The sequence below is a fragment of the Meles meles genome, chromosome 17, assembly GCF_922984935.1.
Source record: "Meles meles chromosome 17, mMelMel3.1 paternal haplotype, whole genome shotgun sequence".
In the NCBI taxonomy this organism is placed as follows: domain Eukaryota; kingdom Metazoa; phylum Chordata; class Mammalia; order Carnivora; family Mustelidae; genus Meles; species Meles meles.
This window is the reverse complement of record NC_060082.1, coordinates 39,348,030-39,372,764: the sequence shown is the minus strand read 5'-3', so window position 1 is coordinate 39,372,764 and position 24,735 is coordinate 39,348,030. Positions and strand designations below refer to the sequence as shown.

Here is a 24,735-nt window from a genome sequence, read left to right as displayed (position 1 = left end):
TCTTTCTTTTCTCTAAGAAAAATGAAAAGTAAATCCTGTTAGTATTTGGACAACAAAGAAAGCCTGATGTGAGAGTACACTGAAAAGTCACTTTATTATTTTTTTTCAAAAGTTTATTATTTTGAGAGCGAGCAAGAGCACGTGCACAAGGCAGGGTGAGGCAGAGGGAGAGGGAGAGACTGACCCTCCAAGTAGATTCCCCACTGAGTGCAGAGCCCAACACAGGGCTTGATCCTATGACCCCGAGATCATAACCTGAGCTGAAATTGGGAGTCAGATACTCAACCCCAGGTTCCCGTGGTTATTTGTTACCTGTAACTCCGAGTTCTAGTTTCTCAGGGCACGTGGCACGTATGTCCGCTGCGTGGACTTAGGGAGTGAGCCCAGTGCCCCAGTACCTGCAGGAGGACGCTCCCTCCTGTTTTCATGGCATTTTCGATCTCTTGGATGTAACCGCTATCCTGGATGGAGAGCTCCTGCAGACCAGGCCCTTCCATCTGCCGGATCCAGCCATGGGCTTGCCTGTGCGGGTCAATTAGTAGGGGCCATTGCAGGCTGTTCTTGATCAGGACGGCGTTCTCAGTTGAGTACTGACCAAGGGGGAGCCCCTGAGAGTGCCACAGGCCGATCTGGAACGAGAGCATTTGTACTATTCAGTCTCACACGCTTGTTCCCCTCTTCAGTATCACTGCCTTTAGAAAAATCCAGTATTCCTTAAAAGGGCTAAGGAGATGAATAATTTAAAACATTGGGATATGATATTTTGGGTTAGAGGAGTAGTCACTAAATGACATTTTTCTGTTCATCAGGAAGGATGAATGTGCATTCCAACAAAGATGCTACGGGAGGCAGATAACTATAAGAGAGGGTTCCTGTTCCCAAGGCTCTTGGACTTCAGTCACGTATGAAACATGCAAGAACACAGAACGACACCGAGGTACTTACAGCTACCCTGTTGCACACCCACCACCTGCCAAGCACACATGTACCTTATCTGGTTAAATTGTGATAACAACCCTCATTTCTCGGGAGGAGGAATTGGGGTCTGCCCTGGTCATACTGTTGGAGGAAGAGGCTGACCCGTGGTCATACTGTTGGAGGAAGAGGCTGACCCAGTATACTCAGACGCTGACTCCAACACCGACAAACTTCTCATCCTTACAGAGTCTCTGCCTGCAGCCCTGACTTGGTGGCAGTACCCGCAGGTTGGGAAGAAGAAGCCAGGAAGGCTCAAGAAGGTTAGAGAAGGGACAGAACCCGGGGACAGTCCAGTGAAAGGCGGCAGGGCATCCTATAGAGAAGCCAAGGATACTTGTCGTTTTTTAAAGGAAAGGGAAGAAGTTTTTTGTCTGAGCCTGTGAAGAGCTGCCTGCACTTGAAGTCCTCACAAGAGGAAACCGGAGAGGGGATAAAGAGCCCTGAAACTCACGAGTAGCTCCGTTTGCATCTGATTAAGGTGCAGGAGAGCCAAGGTCCGCGTGGGGACAGAATCAAACTTCTGACTCAAGAGTTTATGGTTTAAAAACCAATCATTCTCCTGATTGCCTTGTTTTTCTTCAGTGTTTTACCAAAATATGTGTTCCTAAGTGTTCTGATTTCATTTTGCTGATTTTGGAACTTCAGATAAAGGTTTTATAACTGTGTTTATGTAATCTCACTGCTGTGTTTATGAACACACTTAGATTTATTTATCCATTCTACTGGTGAATGGATATGATGAACATATCTCAAGTTGGTGAACATATCTCAGTGGTGAGCATTCTCAAGTTTTGGGCTATTATAAATAACGCTACAATGAACATTCTGCTATATTCTTTTGATCAACTTATATATTCACTTCTTATGGGTAAACACCTATGAATATTGGGTCATGGGGTATGTTTGTTTTTTTTTTTAAGTAGGCTCCATGCCCAGCATGGACCCCAACGTGGGGCGTGAACTCATGACCCTGAGATCAAGACCCGAGCTGAGATCAAGAGTCGGATGCTTAACTGACTGAGCCACCCAGGTGCCCTAGGGATATGTATTTTTAATACTCATAGCTAAAATCAGTTTTCTAAGATGATTTTAGTATTTTAAAAAAGGATTTTATTTATTTATTTGTTAGAGGAAGACAGAGAGGACACAAGCATTTCTGTTACGCCATATCCATGTGAACTCTTAATATTATTGGTCTTTCAAATATTAGTCCTTTTGGCTGATGTGTTGTGATATCTCATTTTAGATTTAACTTTTAGTCTCTCACAAGTAATGAGGTTAAGCACCTTTCAAATGTTTATTGGTGATTTTGTGAGCTGCCTGTTCAAGGTTCTTGCCCATTATTTATTTTACTGGCTTGTATGTCTTTTACTTACTGACTGGTAGTAGTTCTTTTTATTGTAAATATTCTCTTCTATTTGTTGACTTCCTTTATATTGTCTGAGTTGTTTATTTTGATAAACAGAAAGCCAAAATTTTAATGTACTTCAATTAATGTTTTCCTTTATGGTTAATTCTGCTTTAAAAAATCAGTGTTTAGGGTCATATACATATTCTCTTTCCATAGTTAGGTCCACAGTTCAACTGCAATTGAATTTTTATATATGATGTGGGGTAAGGATCAAATTTCTTTCTTTCTTTCTTTTTTTTTTTTTTTGCTTCTGGATATCCAATCACCTAACACTATTTATTGAACTGCAGTATCAGCTTTGTTATAAATCAGATGTCCATGTACGTGTGGATCTGTTCCTGGGCTCTCTGTTCTGCTCCGTTGGTGGTGGTGTTTGTCCTGTGCTGGGACACCCCAGATAAATAATTCCACTGTCCTAACTAAATGTCCTAAATGTTGATATTTGATATAGCAAGTCCTTCTAGCTTGTTCTTCATCAACATCTTAGACACACTGGCTCTCCACCTTCTCTTATAACTTTCAGACTCAGTTTGTCAGGCAAGACACACACATACCCCTGCAACTCCTACCTGCTGGAATGCTGACTGGGATTACACTGGGAATACAGACCCATTTAGGAAGAACTGGCAGCTTCAGGATACTGAGTCTTTCAGTTCATAAACATGGCATAACTCTTCACTTATTTAGGTTTCTTAAAATTCATCTTAATAGTATTTCATAGTTTTTTTCCTATAGGTTTTACACAACTTCTGGGTGGATTCATTTTGATGCTGTGATAAATGGTGTCTACAAACACTGTGCACCCTGTTTGTTGCTGGTGTAGAGAAATGCAGTCAGCTTCTGTGTACTGACCTTAATTCCAGAAACTCTGAGAAACTTTACTAAACCTTTATGAATTCTCATGATGTACCCACAAAACCTCTTGGATTTTCTAGGTACTTATCTGGAAGAATTTCTGTTTTTTTTTTTTTTTCTTTTCCAATCTTAGTATTATTTACTTTTCTTGCCTTACTGCACTGTCTAGGATCTCTGCCAGGGTGTTAGATACAAGTGGAGCTGATGGATATCCCTTTGTCATGTTTCTAGTCTCCAAGGACAAACTTTGACCAATGCTTCATTGTTTCAATTCTCATTTCTTCTCTGTCCTGTGGTTAGTTTGGGAGTAGATGTCCTAATTTCCAGAAATATGGGGATTTTCAAAGAAACTTTTAATTATTCACTTCTGGCTTGTCTTTTGGACAGATAACATGCTCTGTGATTTACGTCCATCAACATTTGTTGAAACCTTTTTATGGTTGGTTATATGGTCAGTTTTGGCAGTGTTCTACATGTGCTAGCTTAGAATGTGTAAGTTTCAGGTGTAGGGTGCAGTGTCCTGTGTATGCCTATGAAGTCTTTTTGTTGATGATACTGCTTGAATCTCTATTCTTACTGATTTTTGTGTTTTTTTTTTTTCTATGAGTTACAGGAAGAAGTGTTAAGATCTTTCACTATGATTGTAGATTTGTCCATTTTTATCTGTAGTCCTTTTAATGTGTGCTTTATAAATTATTTTAAGTCTGATTATTAGGTAAAAATAAATTCAGAATTGATAAAACATTCTTGGAGACTTAGACTGATTCTTATTGTAACATAAACTTATTTAATTCTAGTAATCCTTTTTTACCTTAAAGTCTATTTTGCCCTTTTTTGGTAATCTGTGGTAAGTCCCCCCCCCCTTTTTTACTGTCAACCTTTATGTTTTAGATGTGTCCTTTCTAAAAAATTAACTTATGTTTTCTGTTTTGTACTTTGGTTTATATTTTTATATAATCTTAGAGTCTTACCCTTTAAAGTGGACCTTTTAGACCACTTACATGTAATGTAATTATTGATATATTTAGGTTCAAGTTGGCTATGAGCACTATGAAAATGAGAAGCCAGTATTTGCTTCTGAGACTTTTTGTAGACTGGATGGTCAGTTTAAGTTGGGTTATCATGGGGGAATCAATCTAAAATTAAAATTTTAAATTAATTAAAATCTAAAATCTAAAATTACTCTTTGGGGATGAATAAAAAAGTGTATTTCTTTTTTATTCCCTCAACATAGATAGCTAGACAATAACTATTTATTGATAAATGTGACATCTATATTTTTGGTTCTTTCTAAGAATACTACCTGTGGCTCGTAACTTTACCTATTTTATTTTATTTTTTAAAGATTTTATTTATTCATTTTTAGAGAGAAAGAGTGAGCAAGTGCAGGGAGGAGCAGTGGGAGAGGGCCTGATTCCACAACCCTGAGATCATGACTTGAGCCAAAATGAATAGCCAGATGCTTAACTGACTGAGCCACCGAGGTGCCCTTAGTTCACCAGTTTTATCAATGAAAGGGGCTTCTGGGACATAAATATTTATTAGGTGTGGGCAGTAGGATTACAACGAGTAAGAGGATTTTCTGTGACTTTTGCCCAGAGGATGAGAAATAAGAGATGTAACTAGCTGAGGCATGAGAGCTGTAATTGAAAAAAAAAATTTTGGGGGGGGGGGGTGGGCGTCTGGGTGGCTCCTGGGTGGCTCAGTGGGTTAAAGTCTCTGCCTTCAGCTCAGGTCATGATCCCAGGGTCCTGGGATCGAGCCCCGCTTTGGGCTCTCCGCTCAGCAGGGGGCCTGCCTCTCTGCCTACTTGTGATCTCTGTCTGTCAAATAAATAAATTAAATCTTAAAAAAAAATTTTTTTTTTAAAGACACAGAACAAATTTCAGTGTTTTCCTTTATCAAAACAATTTGGGGAAAAGATCCCCGCAAACAAACAAGCAAACAAAACCCCCCACAACACTCACACCCAAAATTCAAACCAACAGCAGCCACTTAACTGGATAATAGAAATACGTTACTACCTCATGCTTCTGCGCCATGATTTCAATGAAGGAAAAGTTAGGAGACAAAGGAATGTTGTTTTTAGTGCAAAGATTCTTCCATTTGTTCACAATTAACTGGCGAAATTCTGCTGTTAACACTCCACTGTAGACAATGCACGCTGCTGAAATAAGCATGTCGCCCAAAATTCCTTCCAACTTCTTGTCTATTTGATTGATTGTTTCTTGCCATCGAGTCTAAAGGTTAAATAAAGATGAGTTCTTACCATTTGACATAAAATACACTGTTATGAGACATTTAAGATATTCGTGCTCTCCAACTTGATCTAGCATTGCTATTACTATTACTGATCTCATGTGTGTTTGCATTAAAATTAGTATATGTGCTGCCGAAGCGAGCACTGCATTAAAATTAGTAAACGATGATATAAAACAAACAGTTTTCTACAGGGAATGTGAGTCCTATTCTTGGATTTGTCAACAGTGTCGTATTTGTTAGCACCAATAGCCATGTCAAGTCCTTTGTGTCGCGGAGCAGGTAATCTTTAAAACAACAATTCATTACATTATTAATGGTGTTGCATAATAATCGTGACCAATATGTATTGAATCCTTCCATGTCTAACAGGCATTTTTTCTTTGAAAATCTCATCTGACCCTTTCCATCTCCTGTAAAGTAAAAGCCACTGACTTCATTTTAAGACCATGAAGTTGAAGTTTAAAGATCAGCGGCAATCTTAAAAAAAGAGACAAAAGAGGTCTGAGGATTGACAACAGAATATCCTATTCTTCTCCCTTCTGACGTCTCATCTCTGTTAGCCACCCCTGGTTTATGCATTTGGCTTGGGTTGTCCCTGTGCTCCACAGGGAAAGCTCGGTGACAGGTTCACTGTGGACCTCATCAGACTGGAGAGCTAAGGTCTGGGGAGCAAGAGAGTCACCTCGGATCCTCGCAGTCTGTCGCCCGTTTTAGGAACTACTTGACCAGAACGCCTTTATTTTTATCAAGAGTGTCTCCTGATCCCAATAAAAAAGAACTGGATGATAACTGGATTATAGTTTCAGGAGACCTGTGATACAACCCTGGGTGAAAATAGCATCTTGGGGCTTGTGGAGCCAGGGAGGAATTACTGACGGAGATACAGAGCCCCCGAGAGTCATGCCTTCTCCTCCTCCAGCGCGGTGAGGAGGACAGATGCACACTGCAGGCGCCTGGTGGCCAGCTTCCTCCTGTCGCCTAAGAGTTGCTTTTCCACAACCATGTCTTTGTAGGCTGCCTGCAGAAACAGGAGATGTTCTTCAACCTGGAAGACAATACATTCATCACTGAGACCCACTACTACTCTCATTTGGCCTCAAGAGTTTAACTGTCACTTTAACTGTATTTATATAAATACAGTGGTGGCCACTTCATTTCCACAGCCTGGAAAATCTTCCTGGGGAGATGGGCTATGTTAACACTAATTAGTCAACAGATAAAGGATTCCTTCATACTCCAGCTTGTCTTTACGAGGCCACTTTCCTCAGCAGGCTTTCGTACAGCCCAGCATTTGAAGATTCATCATTTTCTGATTTCTTTTTCACACAGAAAATGTTATATCCTATTTTCCTCTCCAAGAAAATGACTGAACCTTTTCATTGCAGATACACCGACCAGCCCGGTGGAACTAACGGGATTCTGAAGTGAGGCTGGTAGGATGGAGGGGCTTTCAACTATGCCTGGGCTGCTGGGAGAAAGGTACCGTCATGAACAGCTGACAAAATGATATTCTTAAACCAGCACTTATCTTGATGACGCCTTTGCTCAAAAGTATTTGGTAAATTTCTATAGAAATGATCGCCCATGGATATGGCCCAAAGTTTTGGACCAGCCAATAAAATCTGACACCAACCTGCCTCCCCAGTGTCCTCTCCTCTCCAAAATTACCCTGTAGCCAGATTGCTTTCTTCTGCATTTTCTCTACACTCTTTAAATGTTCTTGTCTCTGGGGTTTGGCTCCCATCCTTCCCTTACACCTGAAATTCCAAGGGCTTCTTTCAAGTCCTCATCACAGTCCAGCCATTAGGAAGCCTCAGTCCTGTCGCATCCACACTGATGGATTGTTTATAACCGCTGTTTGAGAAGTGATTATAAATGACCTGATATTATCTCTGGGTTGTGGCCTTATTATCTTTACATTATCCTTATATTGTTTTTTATATTTTATATTTATATTTTTAAAAGATGTTCGTGTCTTCTCAAAATCTTTGAAGACCAGGTTTAGCATGGAAACTTGAACACAGTATGTTCACGGAATCATAAATACAAAATTGTGCTTATTGAACGCAGTTTCTAACTTATAATTTTTCCTCCTAAAGATGTTATCCTGGTGAAAATACCTAATTAAAAATATATATACATGTTAGCTATTTTTGGCATGATGACGCTAAAGATTAACTTCTTGCTGGCTCACCCATAATAATTACTCTGTTGTTTTCACTCTGATATAAAATGCTGTTTTTGTTTGCCTGCTTATTCCTTCTGATTTGATTATTCTGAGAAAACATTTGTGCTACTACTACTCATGACCTCGTGAGCTATATAGTCAAGTGTAGGATTTACTGATTCAACTGAGCACATGAAATTCCTTTTTCCTTTTTTCGCTTTGTACTGTTATTTGATTTATTTTCTTTTAGTTCCAGTACAGCTAACATATAGTGTTATATTGGTTTCAGGTGTGCAATATAGTGAATCAACAATTCTATACATTGTATAGATGTATACATCTATACGATGCTCTTCACAAGCGCACTGCTTAATCCCCATCCCATATGCACCCTCCCCCACCCACCTGCCTCCCCTCTGGTGACTATCAGTGTGTGCTCTAGAGTTAAGAGTCTGGTGGTTTTTGTTTTTTGTTTTGTTTTGCTTTTTCCTTGTTCGTTTGTTTTGTAAATTCCACATATGAGTGAGATCATATGGCATTGGTCTTTCTCTGACTAATTTCACTTAGCATAAATACGCTCTAGTTTCATCCTCGTCATTGCAAATGGCAAGATTTCACTTTCTGACAGCTGAGTAATATCCCATTGTGCGTCTACACCACATCTTCTTCATCCATTCATCAGTCAGTGGACATGTGGGTCATTTCCATAACTCAGTTCTTGTAAATAACACCGTGATAAACACAGGGGTGCATTTAAGGACCCTCCATCCTGCTGTCCACAGCGGCTGCAACAGTCTGTATTCCCACCAACAGTGCATGATGGTTCCCTTTTCTCCATGTCCTCGCCAACACTTGCTTCTTGTGTTTTTGATTTTGGCCATTCTGACAGGTGTTATTGTGATTTTGATTCGCATTTCCCTGGTGAAGAGTGATGTTGATTATCTTTTCATGTAAACCCATGAAATTTCTCTTATATGACAGGCACTATGTTCCCCCAAATAACATTTTTAATGCATGTTCGTGTGATAGCATATGTTCTGGCATTATTTATTTCCCCTAAAGTTCCCTAGATTTTTTGGAAATATTTTTTATATTAGGACCCAGGTGAACAAAAGACCTTTTTAAACATTTTTTTAAAAATTTATTTGACAGAGAGAGAGAGACATCACAAGCAGGCAGAGAGGCAGGCAGAGGGGAAGGGGGAAGCAGGCTCCCTGCAGAGTGAAGAGCCTGCCCGCGGGGCTCTACCCCAGGACACCGAGACACAACCTGAGCCACCCAGGCGCTCCTAAGACCTATTTTTAAAAGAGAAGACAGTACATAACTGGGTGAGGAGAAAATCTCAATGGAGAGCTTAAAACCAGTGGAGTTAACTACTACACTCACTTTTAAAATACTAAGTGTATCCATTAAATTAGTATTAAAAATACTAATACTTAGTATTAAAAATACTAAGTGTATCCATTAATATTTTATATACATCTCAAATATACTTGAGTTCAAGGAGTTAAAATATTAGAAACTTCTCGTGAAGGCCCTGGTTGCAAGCTGGAAGGGAATGTACCCTTATCCTAAGTAAGGTTCTGACTGAAATTTAGAGTTTACTGTTTTTCTGCCCTACCACTTAATAGGAAAAACAAATCGACAATATTATGAATAAGTATTTGTCGGGTAAATGAATGAAAATACAAAAAATACACAAAAAAATCATGAACACTGAGAGAACTGAGTAAATACCAAACTTGAGAATACCAAGCATCAAAGAATATGTAACTGGGAGTTCCAGTCCAAGACAGCAACAGAGGAGGCACCCAAACCAACCTGCTCCTGCAGACGAACATACAGCTACGCCCAGAGCAACTCCCCGTGAGAGAGACTCAGAAACCGGCTGAGCAGCTCTGACACTCTGGGCCAGTGAGAAGTATCCACATCCAAACAGGCAAGGCTGAGACTCTCACCATAACCCGCCCCTGGCACAGTGACACATACAGAACTCCCAACTCCAGCTTCCTCCTGAGGGCAAAGGTTTTGAAGCCGACATCTAGTGTCTCTCTCAACTTTTGAGACTGAAAGCCAAGTGGGCTTGTGTCCACAAGACCCACCTGACGGGAGCAAATCCCTTCTAACTGACCATGGCCCTTAGGGCTCAGCACAGAGGGAGCAGAGGGAAATGCCCGTCTCCCAGTCCTCGCTTTAAAGAGGCCTATTTGAAAGAGGCTGTGACCTGAGGGTCAGGATGCTAGTTTAGCACACATTTGGGGGTTGACTGATCTTCCCCAGAGCCTGGGTGCTGGTAGGTGCCCCGGCCTTGGTGGTGGTGGCCCAGAGGATACACCCCTTGAGCACCTGGCTCTGGCAGCCAGGAGAGTCTATGTCTGTGGGTCCCAGAGAACTACAGCAAACAAAGAAACAGCTCTTAGGTGCTCAGTGCTGAGGGCTCGGACAGAAACACCCACCTCCCAATCTTCCCCGAAGAGAACCAGTTACACAGGCTTCCAAGGAGCCTGATCTAGGGGCTGACTGAGATGCTCCACTCTGGGACACTAACAGGTGTTGGCACACACTGAATTCTGGGAGCTCCTAAGAACAGACAAGGTTGCCTGGGCACTGCCACAGTGGGGGAGATAAGCAGAAGCTCAGGTTGGACTGAGGAGTTTCCTCTCCTGTGCAAGGCCACACTGTCAGGATAGGGAGATGTGGCCATTTTACTAAATGCACAGAGACCAACACAGAAAGTCAAGGAAAAAAAAAAGAAACACAATTTTTCCAAACCACAGAAAAATAAAATAACTGACCTGAAAAATAAAACTATAGATGAATATAGCTTTGATGAACATAGATGCAAAAATTCTCAACAAGATACCAGCAAACTGAATTCAAGAACATATTAAAAGAGTTGTACACCATGACCGTGTAAGATTTATCCCTGGGATGCAAGGATGGTTCAACATATGCAAATCAGTAAATGTATTATATCATATTAAGAGAAGGATAGAAGTCACATGAGTATCACAATAGATGCAGAAAAAGCATCTGACAGAATACAATATCCTTTCATGGTAAAAACCATCAACAGATCATGTATAGAAGGAACAAAGCTTAAGATAATAAAGGGCAGGGACGCCTGGGTGGCTCAGTGGGTTAAGCCGCGGCCTTCGGCTCAGGTCATGATCTCAGGGTCCTGGGATCAAGTCCCACATCTGCTCAGCAGGGGGCCTGCTTCCCTCTCTCTCTCTCTTCCTGCCTCTCTGCCTACTTGTGATCTCTTTCCGTCAAGTAAATAAATAAAATCTTTAAAAAAAAAAAAGATAATAAAGGGCAGTTAATACAAACCCATAGTTAACATTATACTCCACGGTGAAGAACTGAGAGTTTTTCCTCTAAGATCAGGAACAGGATAAGGATGCCCACTCTCATCGTTCTTACTCGTTATAGTATTGGAAGTCCTGTCAGAGGACTTCCAATCAGGCAAGAGAAAGAAATAAGTAGCACCCAACTCAGAAAGAAATTAAGGAAAAGTGTCACTATATAGTGACATCTGTGTATAGAAACTTGTATATAGACACTTTGTATATAGAAAATCCCAAAGACCCACCCCCCACAAACTGTTAGACTAATCAACAATGTTAGTGAAGTTGCGGGATGTTAAGATCAATATCCAGAAATCAGTAGCATTCCTATACGATAATAAAAACAGTATGGCACCAGGATAAAATAGACACACAGAGTAATGGAACAGAAGAGAGCACCCAGGATCAAATCCTGGCATGTATGGTCAAGTAATATTCAGTGAGGGAGCCAAGAACAACCAATGGGGAAATGATAGTCTCTTCGACAAATGGAGCTGGGAAAACATGCAGAACAATGAAAGTGGACTCCTACCTTACACCATTTACACAAATTAACTCAAAATAAATCAAAACACCATAAAACTCCTAGTAGAAAATGCAGGGAAGAAACTGCTTGACATTGGTCTTGGTGATGAGTTTTTTGGATTTAACACCAAGAGTGTACAAAACCAAAAGTCACCAATTAGGACTAAATCAAAGTTTCTGCAGAGCAAAATAAACAACAGAACGAAAGGGAAGAAAATGAAAGGGTAACTTACGGAATGGGGGAACAGTTTTGCAAAACAGTTGGGTAAGAGGCTAATAACCAAAATATATAAAGAACTTCTACAACTCAGTAACAAAACCCCAAACCATCTGATCAGAAAATGAGCAGAGGATAGGTTCTCTGGGGGGCTCAATCGGGTAAGTGCCTGACTCTTGATTTAGGCTCAGTCATGATCTTAGGGTCGTGGGGTGGAGCCCCACTTTAGGCTCTATGCTTGGTGAGGAGTCTGCTTGGGATTCTCTCTCTCCTTTCCCTCTGCCCCTCCCCCATTCGTGTGTGCTCTCTCTCTCACAAAAAAAAAAAAAAAAGAGCAGATGAACTAAACATTTTTCCAAAGAAGACGTACAGATGGCCAACAGACATGAAAGATAGTCAGTATTGGGGTGTCTGGGTGGCTCAGTCATTAAGAGGTAATATCTCACACCTGTTAGACTGTATATCACCAAAAAAAAAAAAAAACCCAAAAACAAAACCCCAGAAAAATAACAAATTTGGGGGCCCCATACAAATTCTAGGATTGTTTGTCCTATCTCTGTGAAAAATGCCTTGGAATTTCGATAGGGATTGCATTTAATCTGTCGCTGGCTTTGGGTAGTACAGACATTTTACAATGTTAATTCTTCCTAGCCATGAGCATGGACTATCATTCCATTTATTTGTATCTTCTTCCTTTTCTTTCCTCAATGTCTTACAGTTTTCAGAGTACAGAGTACAGTACCAAGGAGTTTCTTTCAACTCCTTGGTTAAATTTATTCTTAGGCATTTTATTCTTTTTGACACAATTGTCAATGTGATTGTTTTCTTAATTTCTTTTTTGGATAGTTTGTTGTTGATGTATAGAAACACAACTGATTTCTGTATATTGATTTTGCATTTTGCAATTTTACTGGCTTTGTTTATTCTGCTAATTTTGGTTGAATCTTTAGGAATCTAAGTTAATGGTTTGTTAATGCTGATGATCTTCTGAAAGAACCAATGTTTGGCTTCACTGATTTCCTCTTATTTTTTGATTATTTGTTTACCTTTGCTCTAATATTTATTATTTCTTTCCACTAGCTATATATTGGGTTTAGTGTGTTCTTTTTCGAGTTCCTTAAAGTATAAAGTGAGGTTATTGAGATCCTTCTTTTTTTAAAGATTTTATTTATTTGACAGAGCATAAGTAGGCAGAGCAGCAGACAGAGGGAGAGAGAGAGGCTGACTCTCCACTGAGCAAGGAGCCTCACTCGGGGCTTGATCCCAGCACCCTGGGATCATGACCTGAGCCAAAGGCAGAGGCTTAACCGACGGAGTCACCCAGGCACCAAGGATCTTCCTTCTTTTTAACGTAGCAGTCCACAGCTCTGAATGTCCCTCTGGGCACTGCTTTTGCTGCATGCCAGGAGTTTTGATACATTGTGCTCTGTTTTCATTTGTCTCTAAGTATTTTCAAATGTACCTTATGATTTCTTCTTTGGGCCACTGATTGCTCTGGAGCTCGTTGTTGGATCCTCACGTATCTACGAATTTTCCAGTTCTCCTCTGTTCTCGGTTGCCAACTTCACTCCTTGTGGTCAGAGACGGTACTTTGTGGGCCTCTGCCTCTAAGAACCCAGGAAGATCCACTCTGTGTTCTGCTGTTGGACGCAGTGCTCGTAGTGTCTGTAGGTCTCGTTGGTTCGTCGTGGTGCTCATTCCACTTTCCTTATCTTCTGTCTGGTGGTTCTATCTCAGACCTTTTAAATCTCTGATTTTTGCTTATTTAGGCTTTCAAGTTTGTTTTTGGTTGACTTTTAGTGACTAAGAATTTCCCAAAAACCAGGCATATCATTCAGGTTTTTAAATTTACTTACACAGAATTTCTAATAATTATTGAAAAACAACGAATGTATATTTCCATTAAATTAAACATTCCAGGTGAGCCCTGAACAACACAAGGGTGAGGGATACTCCCGAACACCCCCATGCAGCTGAAAATCCACTTCTGTCTCCCCAAAGCTTATTTACTAATCGCGTGCTGCTGAGTAGAAGCCTTACTGATAACACAAAGCGTATTTTGTACGTGGCATGTATACGATATTCTCATAATAAAGGAAGGTAGAAAGAAGAAAATGTCATTATAAAAGTCACAAGGAGAGAAAATACATTTACAGTGCTGTGCTATGTTTACTGAAAACCATCCACATATAAGCGGACCTTGATGTTCTAGCCTGTGTTGTTCAAAGGTCAGCTGTATTTCTTTCTCAAACTCCCTGTTTACTAAGTTGTATAATGCGTAATTTTTTTTCTTTAAATTATGAAGTAACCTTTTTCTTTCCTGAGCTACTCCATTCATGAACTTGCATGTGGGTCAGAAATGGGCTGACGGAGGCACGCCTGTTGTATAAGTATCGAACTATTTCTGCAGTCTAAGTGGTCCTGTGCCACACCCTGGAGAGGGCTCCCAGCCCTACCACTGCCCATCCTGGCCCTCCCCTCACTATCCTGTCTTCGTAGGTGGCCTCCAGGACCCCACACTGCTCCGTGACTGGCTGGCGTCTGGGCCACACAGGATGTTGGATGGTTTGCTTATCACTCATGGATGGGAGTATATTTTGTGGAGCCCATATGTGTTTTCGAGTTAGACCTGCGTTAGAGCATTGGCGCCACTTAGAGGTTCAAGGTGTTGGACAAATTTACTAAATCTTTGACTTTAGTATTCTCCCTTGGAAACATATCCTTCTGAAAGGTGACTTGAGGATTGACTGAGAAAGTTCGTATAAAGCCTCCATGTGGCACTGGGAGCAGAGTCCGTGCTCTGTAAATGTCAGCTATTAGCAACACATCTCTAAATGAGACTGTATACGTACATCACAAGTGGCAACAAAATAGTAGCAGTAAAATGACATGCCAACATAAAATACATTCAGTAAAAATTTGTCAATTTTCTTCAAACTATCCAATACTTTTTATATAGCCAAGTACAAAAGAAACGCCTGGTGGGGGGCAGGCAGGTGACATAAATATTTGCAGTGTGTTGGAGGTTTATAGCTATGTGAGTGCCAGCCCATGGCTGCCAGAGCTTCTGAATTTTCAAGTGAAGACCAAAATTCAAATTTTAAATGAAATCCCCAGATTTGAGAATGTGAGAATTTCACTGAAATGGTGTGGGGGCAGGGGGAGGTTTGGGAGAAAGGCCTTATACAGGCGAACAGAAGGTGCCAAAGGGTTGCCTTTCCCTGCTGGGTCACCCCCTCTCAGAATGCCTGTGAGTGGGCTGGCAACCTTGGTCCTCCCTCCCGTAATGACACCTCTGTTTTAACTAAACACCAAGAAGTTTAAGACGAAACCACATCTTTATAAAACAACAGAGTAATTGGATATTACTCTGGTTAAGGACAGTTTTTAAAATCACAGATTGATACTGGGTAAGTCTTTGGTAGACAGAAGTCACCAAGCTCTCCTGGAAGAAATTTGGCAAAATGGTAAATTAATACATTACTGACACAGTAATATTTAGCATTATTTAGTGTTTTATTATGTGAACGGCACCTGTACATACAGCCCTGTATTATTTGCTTAATCACAATTAATCTCTTTACTACGTTTACTATTATCCTCATCTTACCCTAAACTGATGAAATTCTATGGAGGGAATGACTACTTCTTGGTGTTTCTGACTAGTTCACAAAGCTGCTGCAAGTTTAACAAGCAAACAAACGTCTTACCAGCTGCAAACCTCTTTGTTTCTCGGCCAACCTTTGTCGTGCAATTTTGAGGACATTTTGAGCTTCAGCTACCCGGATTTGCTTAGGGACCACCACCTAAAAAAGAATGTCACAACATTCAAGTGCTAAAAAATTGTCAAGATTGCTGTTAAAAATATTGCTTATGTTTGAAAGACATTTGTAAGTGTCAATTCTTCCAGTCGGCTTTCCTAGAATTATGTGTACTAAAGGGATAGCAAGTAGTTTAATATGGTAAAACATATGAAAATCAGCAAATAAGACAAGAGCATAGTTGCCATAAATAAAATAAAATAAAAAATAAAATAAATATAAATATTTATAAAATAGATTTATTCATAAGATAATTTATAAAATAAAAACAGAATAATAAAAACAGAAAACATAAAATTGAGGCCTGTTAGCATAGTATCTTGGATTAAAGTGGTTTTCACTAGGGGTGTTCTTCCCACGGCAGTTCCCGTGCGCCTTGTCGCGTGCAAGCTCTTCCTGGGGCTGGGCCGTGTGACTTCTGGGCTGGTGCCGACACTCAGGGGGACGATACTCAGGGGAACGTCACTTGGGGGGACAGGACGTACCTTCCGTACTTCGTGGTAGTTATTCAAAGCTATGACCCACTGGCACATAGAGCAACAGGCAACTGACACGAGGGCAATCTTGTTTGGGTTGAAATCAGGTAAGGTTACAATTTTTTTCAGCTTTGTGAAGACCTAGAGATAGCACAATTCCGTGTATTACGAGAAAAAGCAATGCTCGTGCCCCGAAGTTTTCCCCAGTCCCCATGAAAATGAACTTGTATTTCCCACGAGAAATCCTCGGCCCTCCTCAGTCAGAGCTGTGTGGCCGCAGCTGGGACACAGCAACTCCAGCAGCTGCAGAGAGAAGCCTCTGGGACGGACACCTCGGACATCTCGTTGCTGCTGCGGCTGGCCTGCTGGCTCTGCTGGAGATTCCACCAAAGGGACTTGTGCCCCTGATGTGTGAGCAGACGGACACCATCCCCTAACTTCTGTCCCCAAGGGGCACGTTGGCAGGGCACGGTTGCTACTTGAAGGGCCGTGTCGTCTGCAGTGGAGACAGTGAGGCCCCGGCCAGCTGGGGTCCCTGAGGACACTCTAGCCTCCCAGTCACCTCATCTATGGGCACAAACTTGTTTCCGGTTGGATACGTACTATTGCTTCTCTACTTTGGGGAGTCATCATCAAAATAAAATCTTTCTCAGAGACTCCTTTTCTCTTCCTTCCCAACCAGGCATTTCCTCTCTTGCCTGGGAGGACAGAACAGCATTTTGCTAAGCGATTTACATGGCAGGTTGTCCATTATCAACTTACTATTGGTGTTTTCATTATTGTTTAAAATACTGTTATGCTTTTAATAATTTCTTTCAATGAGCTATTATTTTAGCTTGAAAGGCCTGTTTAAAGGCTATTTTTTTTGTTAAAGATTTTATTTATTTGACAGAGAGAGAGAGAGAGATCACAAGTAGGCAGAGAGGCAGGCAGAGAGAGGGGAAAGCAGGCTCCCCGCTGAGCAGAGAGCTTGATGTGGGGCTCGATCCCAGGACCCTGAGATCATGACCTGAGCTGAAGGCAGAGTCCTAACCCACTGAGCCACCCAGGTGCCCCTTGAAAGGCCTGTTTAAACAAAACCACAGGGAATCATTTTTGTTAAGAATGCTTCAGAGAGTCAGTAGTTTTACATTAATTCAGGAATAACATGGATGGCAACATTAACATTCTGCTAAAAACATCGCCTTGTTCATACACTACCTTGTATTTCCTAATAGCACGGATCATCATGAAAGTAATTAATTGACTGTGGTATTAGCCATGTGACATCTGGCCTCCCTATTACAATGTCACCTTCGTAACACCAAGGAATGAATTGGTCTTGTGAGCTCTCATCATGTCTCATGATGCCCCTTGGAAGGTTACTGAATGAACCAAGGACAGTGCCTCGTATGCGTCTACAGATCTACCCAGCTGCTGCATGGAGCTCTCAGCCCAGCTCCTGCCCAATACCCGGTCTGCATAGTCCTCCAGTCTTTACATGTTACTCACTTCCAAAGCCACTTTCACATTTCTGGGTGCTTGTTACCGCAGCAACCAGCCTGGGACCCAAATCCCTATTTGCTTCCTGTGAGCACAGTGACAAATTCCCACAAACTGGGTGACCGAAAACAATAGCAGTTGATTCTCTGACCTTGCTGGGATGAGGAATCTGAAATCCAGGTTAGGTGGGATAGTACTCCCTCCTGCGGCCTGGGTGGGGGGGGGGTTCTCTTCCTCACCTTTTGCATCCTCTGATGCCACAGGCATTGGCTGGTGGCCATGTTGGTGGCATCTGGCCCTCTTACTGCTACCTAACGTACCTCGGTCCAGGCCCTCGTAACCTCCTGCCGACCCTGCCGTACCCCTCCTCTTCCTACAATACGCACCTGTCCAGCGTGGCCTCCGGCTCTACTAGGGCCCTCAACTCCAATGCTTGCTCAGACTTTGGCCCTGCTTTCATCCTCCTTGAAGTCCAACGGTAAATCTCTATTCTGCTGAATTAAATCTGTTCCAGCGAAACCATTCCCTAGTGTCCAGGCTACCTCATTTTCTTCAATTTTTTCTCTGCTCATATCTGCCCCCCATCTCCTCCAGCATGAATTCTTATTTGTAAAGTGCTCAGAAGAGTGTCTGGCACACGTTTTTTACATGAATATTTGTTACACAAATAAAAATAAATCTTGGGGATCCAGTTCAAGACAGTGATGTAGGAGGACCCTGAACTCACCTTCTCCAAATCTACAACTATGTACAGATCAACTATCTCCAAAAGAAACCAAAAAGCTACCTGAATGACTCCTACACAATGGGCAATGAGAAGAAACACCCCTGGAACGGGGAACAGAAGCTGAGACGTAATCTTGCGGTACACCCCACTCCTGACATGGTGACCCACAACTGGCAGGGAACTCACAACCCCAAGCTTCTCTCTCGAATTTTTAGGCCTGTACCTGAGAGAAGACCCCCAAAATATCTGGTTTGGAAGCCAATGACGACGCTTCCATCCATGAGACTCCCGAGGCCACAGTCAAGGGAGAAATAGTCCTGAAAGCGCCCCTGCAGACTCGCGCCTGCGCCCCTCCACAAGTTCCTAGTTGTTCAGTGAAAGAGGCCTCTAAGCTTATCTTGCAGCTCTGACCTAAGGATTAGTCTTCTGGTTTGACATATCTAACAAAACTAGCAAAAGAAGAACGAGTGAAGTCCAAAGTTAGGAGAAGGAAGAAACAATAAAAATGAGAGCAGAAATAAAGGAAATAGAGACTAAAAACACAATAGAGGGGCTCCTCAGTAGCTCAGTTGTTCAAGTGTCTGCCTTCGGCTCAGGTCACAATCTCAGGGTCCTGGGATTGAGCCCTGCATCGGGCTCCCTGATCAGCGGGGAGTCTGCTTCTCCCACGCCCTCTGCTGCTTCCCCTGCTTGTGCTCTGACAAATAAATAAAATCTTTAAATAAATAAACTAAAATAAAAATACAATAGAAAAGATCAATGAATCTAAGAGGTTTTGTTTTTTTTTTTAATTTTAAAGATTTTATTTATTTATTTGACAGAGAGAGAGGCAGCAAGAGAGGGAACACAAGCAGGGGGAGTTGGAGAGAGAGAAGTAGGCTTCCTGCTGAGCAGGGAGCCTAATTCAGGGCTCTATCCCGGGATCCTGGTATCATGATCTGAACTGAAGGCAGCCGCTTAACCAGCTGAGACACCCAGATGCCCCTAAGAGTTGTTTTTTAAAAAGACAACATTAGGGGTACTTGGGTGGCTCAGTGGGTTGAGCCTCTGCCTTCGGCTCAGGTCATGATCTCGGGGTCCTGGGATCGAGCCCCAGGTTGGGCTCTCTGCTCAGCGGGGAGCATGCTTCTCCCTCCCCACTCTCTGCCTGCCTCTCTGCCTACTTGTGATCTCTGTCTGTCAAATAAATAAATCTTAAAAAAAATTAAATAAAAAATTTTAAAAAGGATTTTAAAAGACAACATTAAATTGAAAAGCCTATAGCTAATTTACCAAGGAAAAAAGAGCACTCAAATAAATAAAATCAGAAACAAAAGAGATATTACAACTGATACCATAGAGATACAAATAGATTATAAGAGACTGCTACTTACAATTATATACCAACAAATAGGACAATTTAAAAGAAACAGATAAATTCCTAGAAACATGCAACCTACCAAGACTGAATAATAAAACAGAAAATCTGGACAAAATAATTATTGGTAAGGAGATAGAATCAGTCATGAAAAACCTCCCAACATACAAAAAGACCAGGACTAGTTGGCTTCAGTGGTGAATTCTATCAAACATATTGAAAAGAATACCAATCCTTCCCAGAGACTTCCAAAAAACAAAGGGAACACATGTAAAGTCATTTTATAAGGCTAGTATTACCCGATACAAAAACCAGACAAGGACACCACCAAAAAAGAAAATTACGGGCCGATATCCCTGATGAACAATGATGCAAAATCTTCAGTAAACTATTAGCAAGCTGAATTCAACAGTTCACTGAAAGTATCATAAACCATGATCGAGTGGGATCTATTCCAAGGGGTCAAGGATGGTTCAATATCAATTGATCAATCAATGGGATACACCCACATTAACAAAGTGAAGGATAAAAATCATATTATCATTTTAATAGATGAAGAAGCATTTGACTAAATTCAATATCCATTTATGATAAAAATTCTCAACAAGCTGGGTAGAGCTAGAATATACCTTAACATGATAAAGACTATACATGACAAGCCCACAGTTAATATCCTACTTAATAGTGAAAAGCTGAAAGCTTTTCTTCTAAGATCGGGAACAGGAGAAGGATGCTTACTCTTACCACTTTTATTCAACACAGAATCCGAAGTCATAGCCAGAGCAACTAGGTAAGAAAAAGATGAAAGGCATCCAAATCAGAAAAGAAGTAAAAACTGTCACTATCTGCAGATGACATATTCTATGTAGACTACCCTAAAGATGCCATCAAAAAATGAATTCAGTACAGTTGAAGTACACCCAAAACTGAAGACACTGATTAAAGAAATTAAAGAAGACACAGTAAGTGAAAAGTTATTTTATGCTCATAGCCTGAAAAAATATTATTAAAATGTCTGTGACATCCAGAGCAATCTACAGATTGAATGAAATCCCTATCAGAATTCCAATGTCATTTCCACAGAAATACTAAAGTTTGTGTGGAGCCACAAAGGCCCCAAATAGTCCGATAATCATGAGAACGGAGAACAAGGCTGCAGGCATCACACTTCCTGATTTCAAACCTGTAGTGACCAGGACAGTATGGTTCGGTCATAACACAGACACACAGATTGATAGACCAGAACTGAGTGTCCAGAAATGAGCCCATGCACATAGGGTTGGTTAATTTATAACAAAGGAGCCAAGCACACACAATGGGGAGGGATGCCTGGGGGGCTAAGTCAGTTAAGCATCTGACTCTTCTTTCAGTTCAGGTTGTGATCTCAGGGTTGTGTGACTGAGCTCTGCATCAGGCTCCACGCCCAGCATGGAGATTCTCTCCCTCCCCCCACCCCTCCCCTGCTCTCAAAAAAATAAAAATAAAAATATAAATAAATAAGAAAATACAAGGACGAAAGGACAATCTCTACAATAAATGGTGTTGGGAAAACTTGACAGCCACATGCAGGAGAATGAAGCTGGACCCCTATCTCATCACACACAGAAATAACACAGAAATAAATGGGTTAAAGACTAGGATATAGACCCAAAGCCATAAAACTCCTGGAAGAAAACACCAATGGTGAGCTCCTTGACATCGATTTTGGCAATGATTTTGGATTTGATACCAAAAGGAAAGGCAACAAAAACAAAAAGAAGTAAATATGACTACATCAAACTAAAAAGCTTTTGCACAGTAAAGGAAACCATCAGCAAAATGAAAAGGCAACCTACAGATTGGAAGAAAATATTTGCAAACCATAATTATGGTATGGTTAATATCCAACATATATAAAGAACTCCTCTAACTCAAAAGCAAAACAAACATACAAACAAAAACCAAACAAACAGGGGCACCAGTGTGGTTCAGTTGGTTAAGCATCCGCCTTCAGTTTAAGTCATGATCCTAGGGTCCTGGGATCAAGCCCCATGTCGGGCTCCCTGCTCAACAGGAGCCTACTTCTTCCTCTCCCTGCTGCTGTCCTGCTTATACTCTCTCTCTGTCCAATAAATAAATAAAATCTTTAAAAAAAATTAAGCAAACAAAAACCACACCCCAAACAAAAACAAAACACCAAAACCCAATCTGATTAAAAATTGGGCAGAGGATCTAAATAGACATTTTTCCAAAGAAGACACTGAGATTGCCAACAGATGCATGAAAACGGGCTCAATGTTTACTCATCATCAGGGAAATGCAAGTCAAAACCACAGTGAGATATGACCCCACAGTCATCAGAATGACTAGGATCGGAAAGACAAGAGACAACAAGTGAGGATGTGGAGAAAAAAGGAACCCTCGTGCACTGTTGGTGGGATTGTAAATTGGTACAGCCATCATGGAAGAAGTATGGAGGCTCCTCAATTAAATTATAAAATGGAACTACCATTGGTCCAGCAATTCTACTTCTGGGTATTTATCTAAAAGAAACAAGAACAATAACTTGAAAAGATATATGTATTCCTATGTTCATTAAACTATCATTTGCAAGAGCAAAGACATGGGAGCAAATTAAGTGTCCACTGATGGATGAATGAATAAAGATACACACACACACACACACACACACACACACGGCAATATTATTCGGTCATAAAAAAGAAGGAGATCCTCCCAGGTGTGACAACATGGATGGGACTTGAGGGCTTTACCCTAAGTGAAATAAGACAGAGAAAGATCTGTCACTTATCTGTGGACTTTAAAACAAAAAACTGAGCTCACAGATACAGAGAACAGATTGGTGGTTGTCAGAGGTGGGGGGCGGTTAGGGATGGTGAAGGGGGTCAAAGGAGCAAACTTCCATTTAGAAGACAAGTCCCAGCTAAAATAGCTACAGATATCGTATTGTGTATTTGAAGGTTGTTATGGAGTAGATCTTAAAAGTTATCACTGTAAGAAAAGATATTTGTGACTCTGTATGTGGGGACAGAGGATGACTATGCTTATTGTGGTGATCATTTCACAAAATATACAAATACTGAGTCATTATATTGTACACCTGAAAGTAATACAATGTCGTATACCAATTATATCTGAACTTTTAAGAAATCCCAGACACTTCAAACCACTCCTGCGTTTCTTGGTGTGACACAGTGCCTCCCTCTGTTGGCCTCCTCTCTCATTAAAGATTGTGAGATGCGGCCTTCCCCCAAGAGCACTCCCAGCAGGCCTGTTACGTCTCCTCTTGGAGCCTGCTCTATCATCTTTTAACCTGCACCCCTGACTTGCCATGCCAATGCCCAACGCCAATTTTACCACTTCTGCTGGACTGTTCCAGACTATGAGCATGGGAAGCATCAGCTGTGCACTCATTAGGGGTCAGCTTCTTACCTTCTCCGGGATGCTGTCCTTGTCAAGGTGAACCAGTTTTTTCAGGAAACCAGTTTCTGAAAGAAGCAACTTCGCTGAAGCCCAGTTAGGCTTCTTCTGCAGAAGAATGCAGACGGCATTCATGACGGTCAGCACGAGGAAGGGAGGCCGCGTGTACACTCTGCAATAGCGGTGGAAACCCAATCAGCTTCACAGCGGACGTCGCACGCATCCTGTAAACCGCCGCAGATGGTGATACACACAGATGCCGAACAGGCATTTTCATAAGGGTAACTATTTAGCCATTTCAGTTTTGGGTATTTTTAAATATTTGGGTATGTTTAATATACGGGTACCTTTGCTTCAGGAAGATGACATGCATGACACTTAAATATGAAGAACAGTTAAGTTAGAGGATCTTTTCCACATCAAAGTGCCCACTGCAGAGTCTTTAAAACAGGAACTCTCATGTTTCACCAGTGCTGAGGTATGAGAACTATTTAACAGAGACAACCGTGCCGCTCCCCTTAAACACGTCCTCTGAAATTTCTCCACCCTGATCTAAGATTCTTAGCATGAAATCACTGATAGAGCAGAGTGCGGGAGGGAGGGCAGGAGTGGGTCTCTCGGATGTCATTATTGGGACACTGGAAGCTGCTTCTTATCCATGTCCTCACCAGCTGACACGCCACGGCACCGTTAGTGAGAAGGTGACGCTCTGGAGAGCCAGGGGTCAGAAGAGCAGTCACAAGAAGTAAGTTTTGGTGAAGGGCCATGAGATCGTGGCTGCTATCAACAGCATTTGGGACTTGGGAACAAAAGGGAGGGGTCCATCCATGGTAATGAGTAATGAGTCTCCCCCAAATAAAACCATACAGACCGCCCAAAAGAAGGCAGGCAATGAACATAGGTATGTGTACACAGAGATATGTGTACAACACTGTCTACAGGGGTTACCAAGAAGATCCCCCTGCCTAAAATTTCACCATTAGAGATTCATTCATTTAGATTAATCTTTGTTTTTATTTGCAGTCTACTTTTAAAATGCAGATATTTTTCAGGACTAAATAATCAAATCATTAATACTTTGTTTGGAACTAATTTCTCAGATGGCTTTTCTGAGATTATCAGCATGGTTTTTTTGAAAGAAGGAGAAAGATTTTAACAGAGGAACTAGGAAAAGAGAGATAAGGTCCTGCAGAGGAGAAAGGAAAGCTCCAAAAACAAGCTTTTCCTCAACTTTGCCTATGTTTGACTCTTTTTTAAAGCAAACATAATGGGAATATAGTTAAGATAAAATATATTCTCGATAAAATTCTGTTAATGTAAATTAAAGGGAAAATACATTTAATTGACTATAATCTCACCTACATGTCACTTTCCAGAAACAAATACACCTGATTCCTACCTTGGAAATCAGCTTCAAGGCCTCATTACAACCAGGAGTCCTCAGGCTCAGACCCTTTGGTTTGCCCAAACTCTATTTTCTACTACCCTCCCTTCTTCTTCCAACAGCTAATGTTGCTAATCCTATGAGGGACAGCTCTTTGCCCTCTGTATCTTTAGGATGTCTCTGCTGCACACCCTAAGAATTCCCACTGTAAGGTGTCCCATTTATCTGGCATTGGAATCAAAGTGAAATGCATAGTAGCAATATCACAAGGGAGAATCCTAAAACCAGCCAATGAGCCAACCA

The 24,735-nt window shown here is 41.3% G+C and overlaps 1 protein-coding gene across 1 annotated transcript in view; it reads right to left on the bottom strand.

Moving 5' to 3' along the window:
• DNAH14 (dynein axonemal heavy chain 14) overlaps nucleotides 1–24,735 on the bottom strand; it is a 332,088-nt gene that overhangs the window by 62,517 nt on the left and 244,836 nt on the right. The window contains exons 62-67 of the mRNA XM_045982293.1: nucleotides 23,061–23,220; nucleotides 16,072–16,203; nucleotides 15,476–15,571; nucleotides 6,411–6,551; nucleotides 5,269–5,484; nucleotides 399–629 (exon numbers count right to left, since the gene is read on the bottom strand). Coding sequence (XP_045838249.1) covers nucleotides 399–629; nucleotides 5,269–5,484; nucleotides 6,411–6,551; nucleotides 15,476–15,571; nucleotides 16,072–16,203; nucleotides 23,061–23,220 — 976 coding nt within the window. The remainder of the gene's footprint in view (nucleotides 1–398; nucleotides 630–5,268; nucleotides 5,485–6,410; nucleotides 6,552–15,475; nucleotides 15,572–16,071; nucleotides 16,204–23,060; nucleotides 23,221–24,735) is intronic.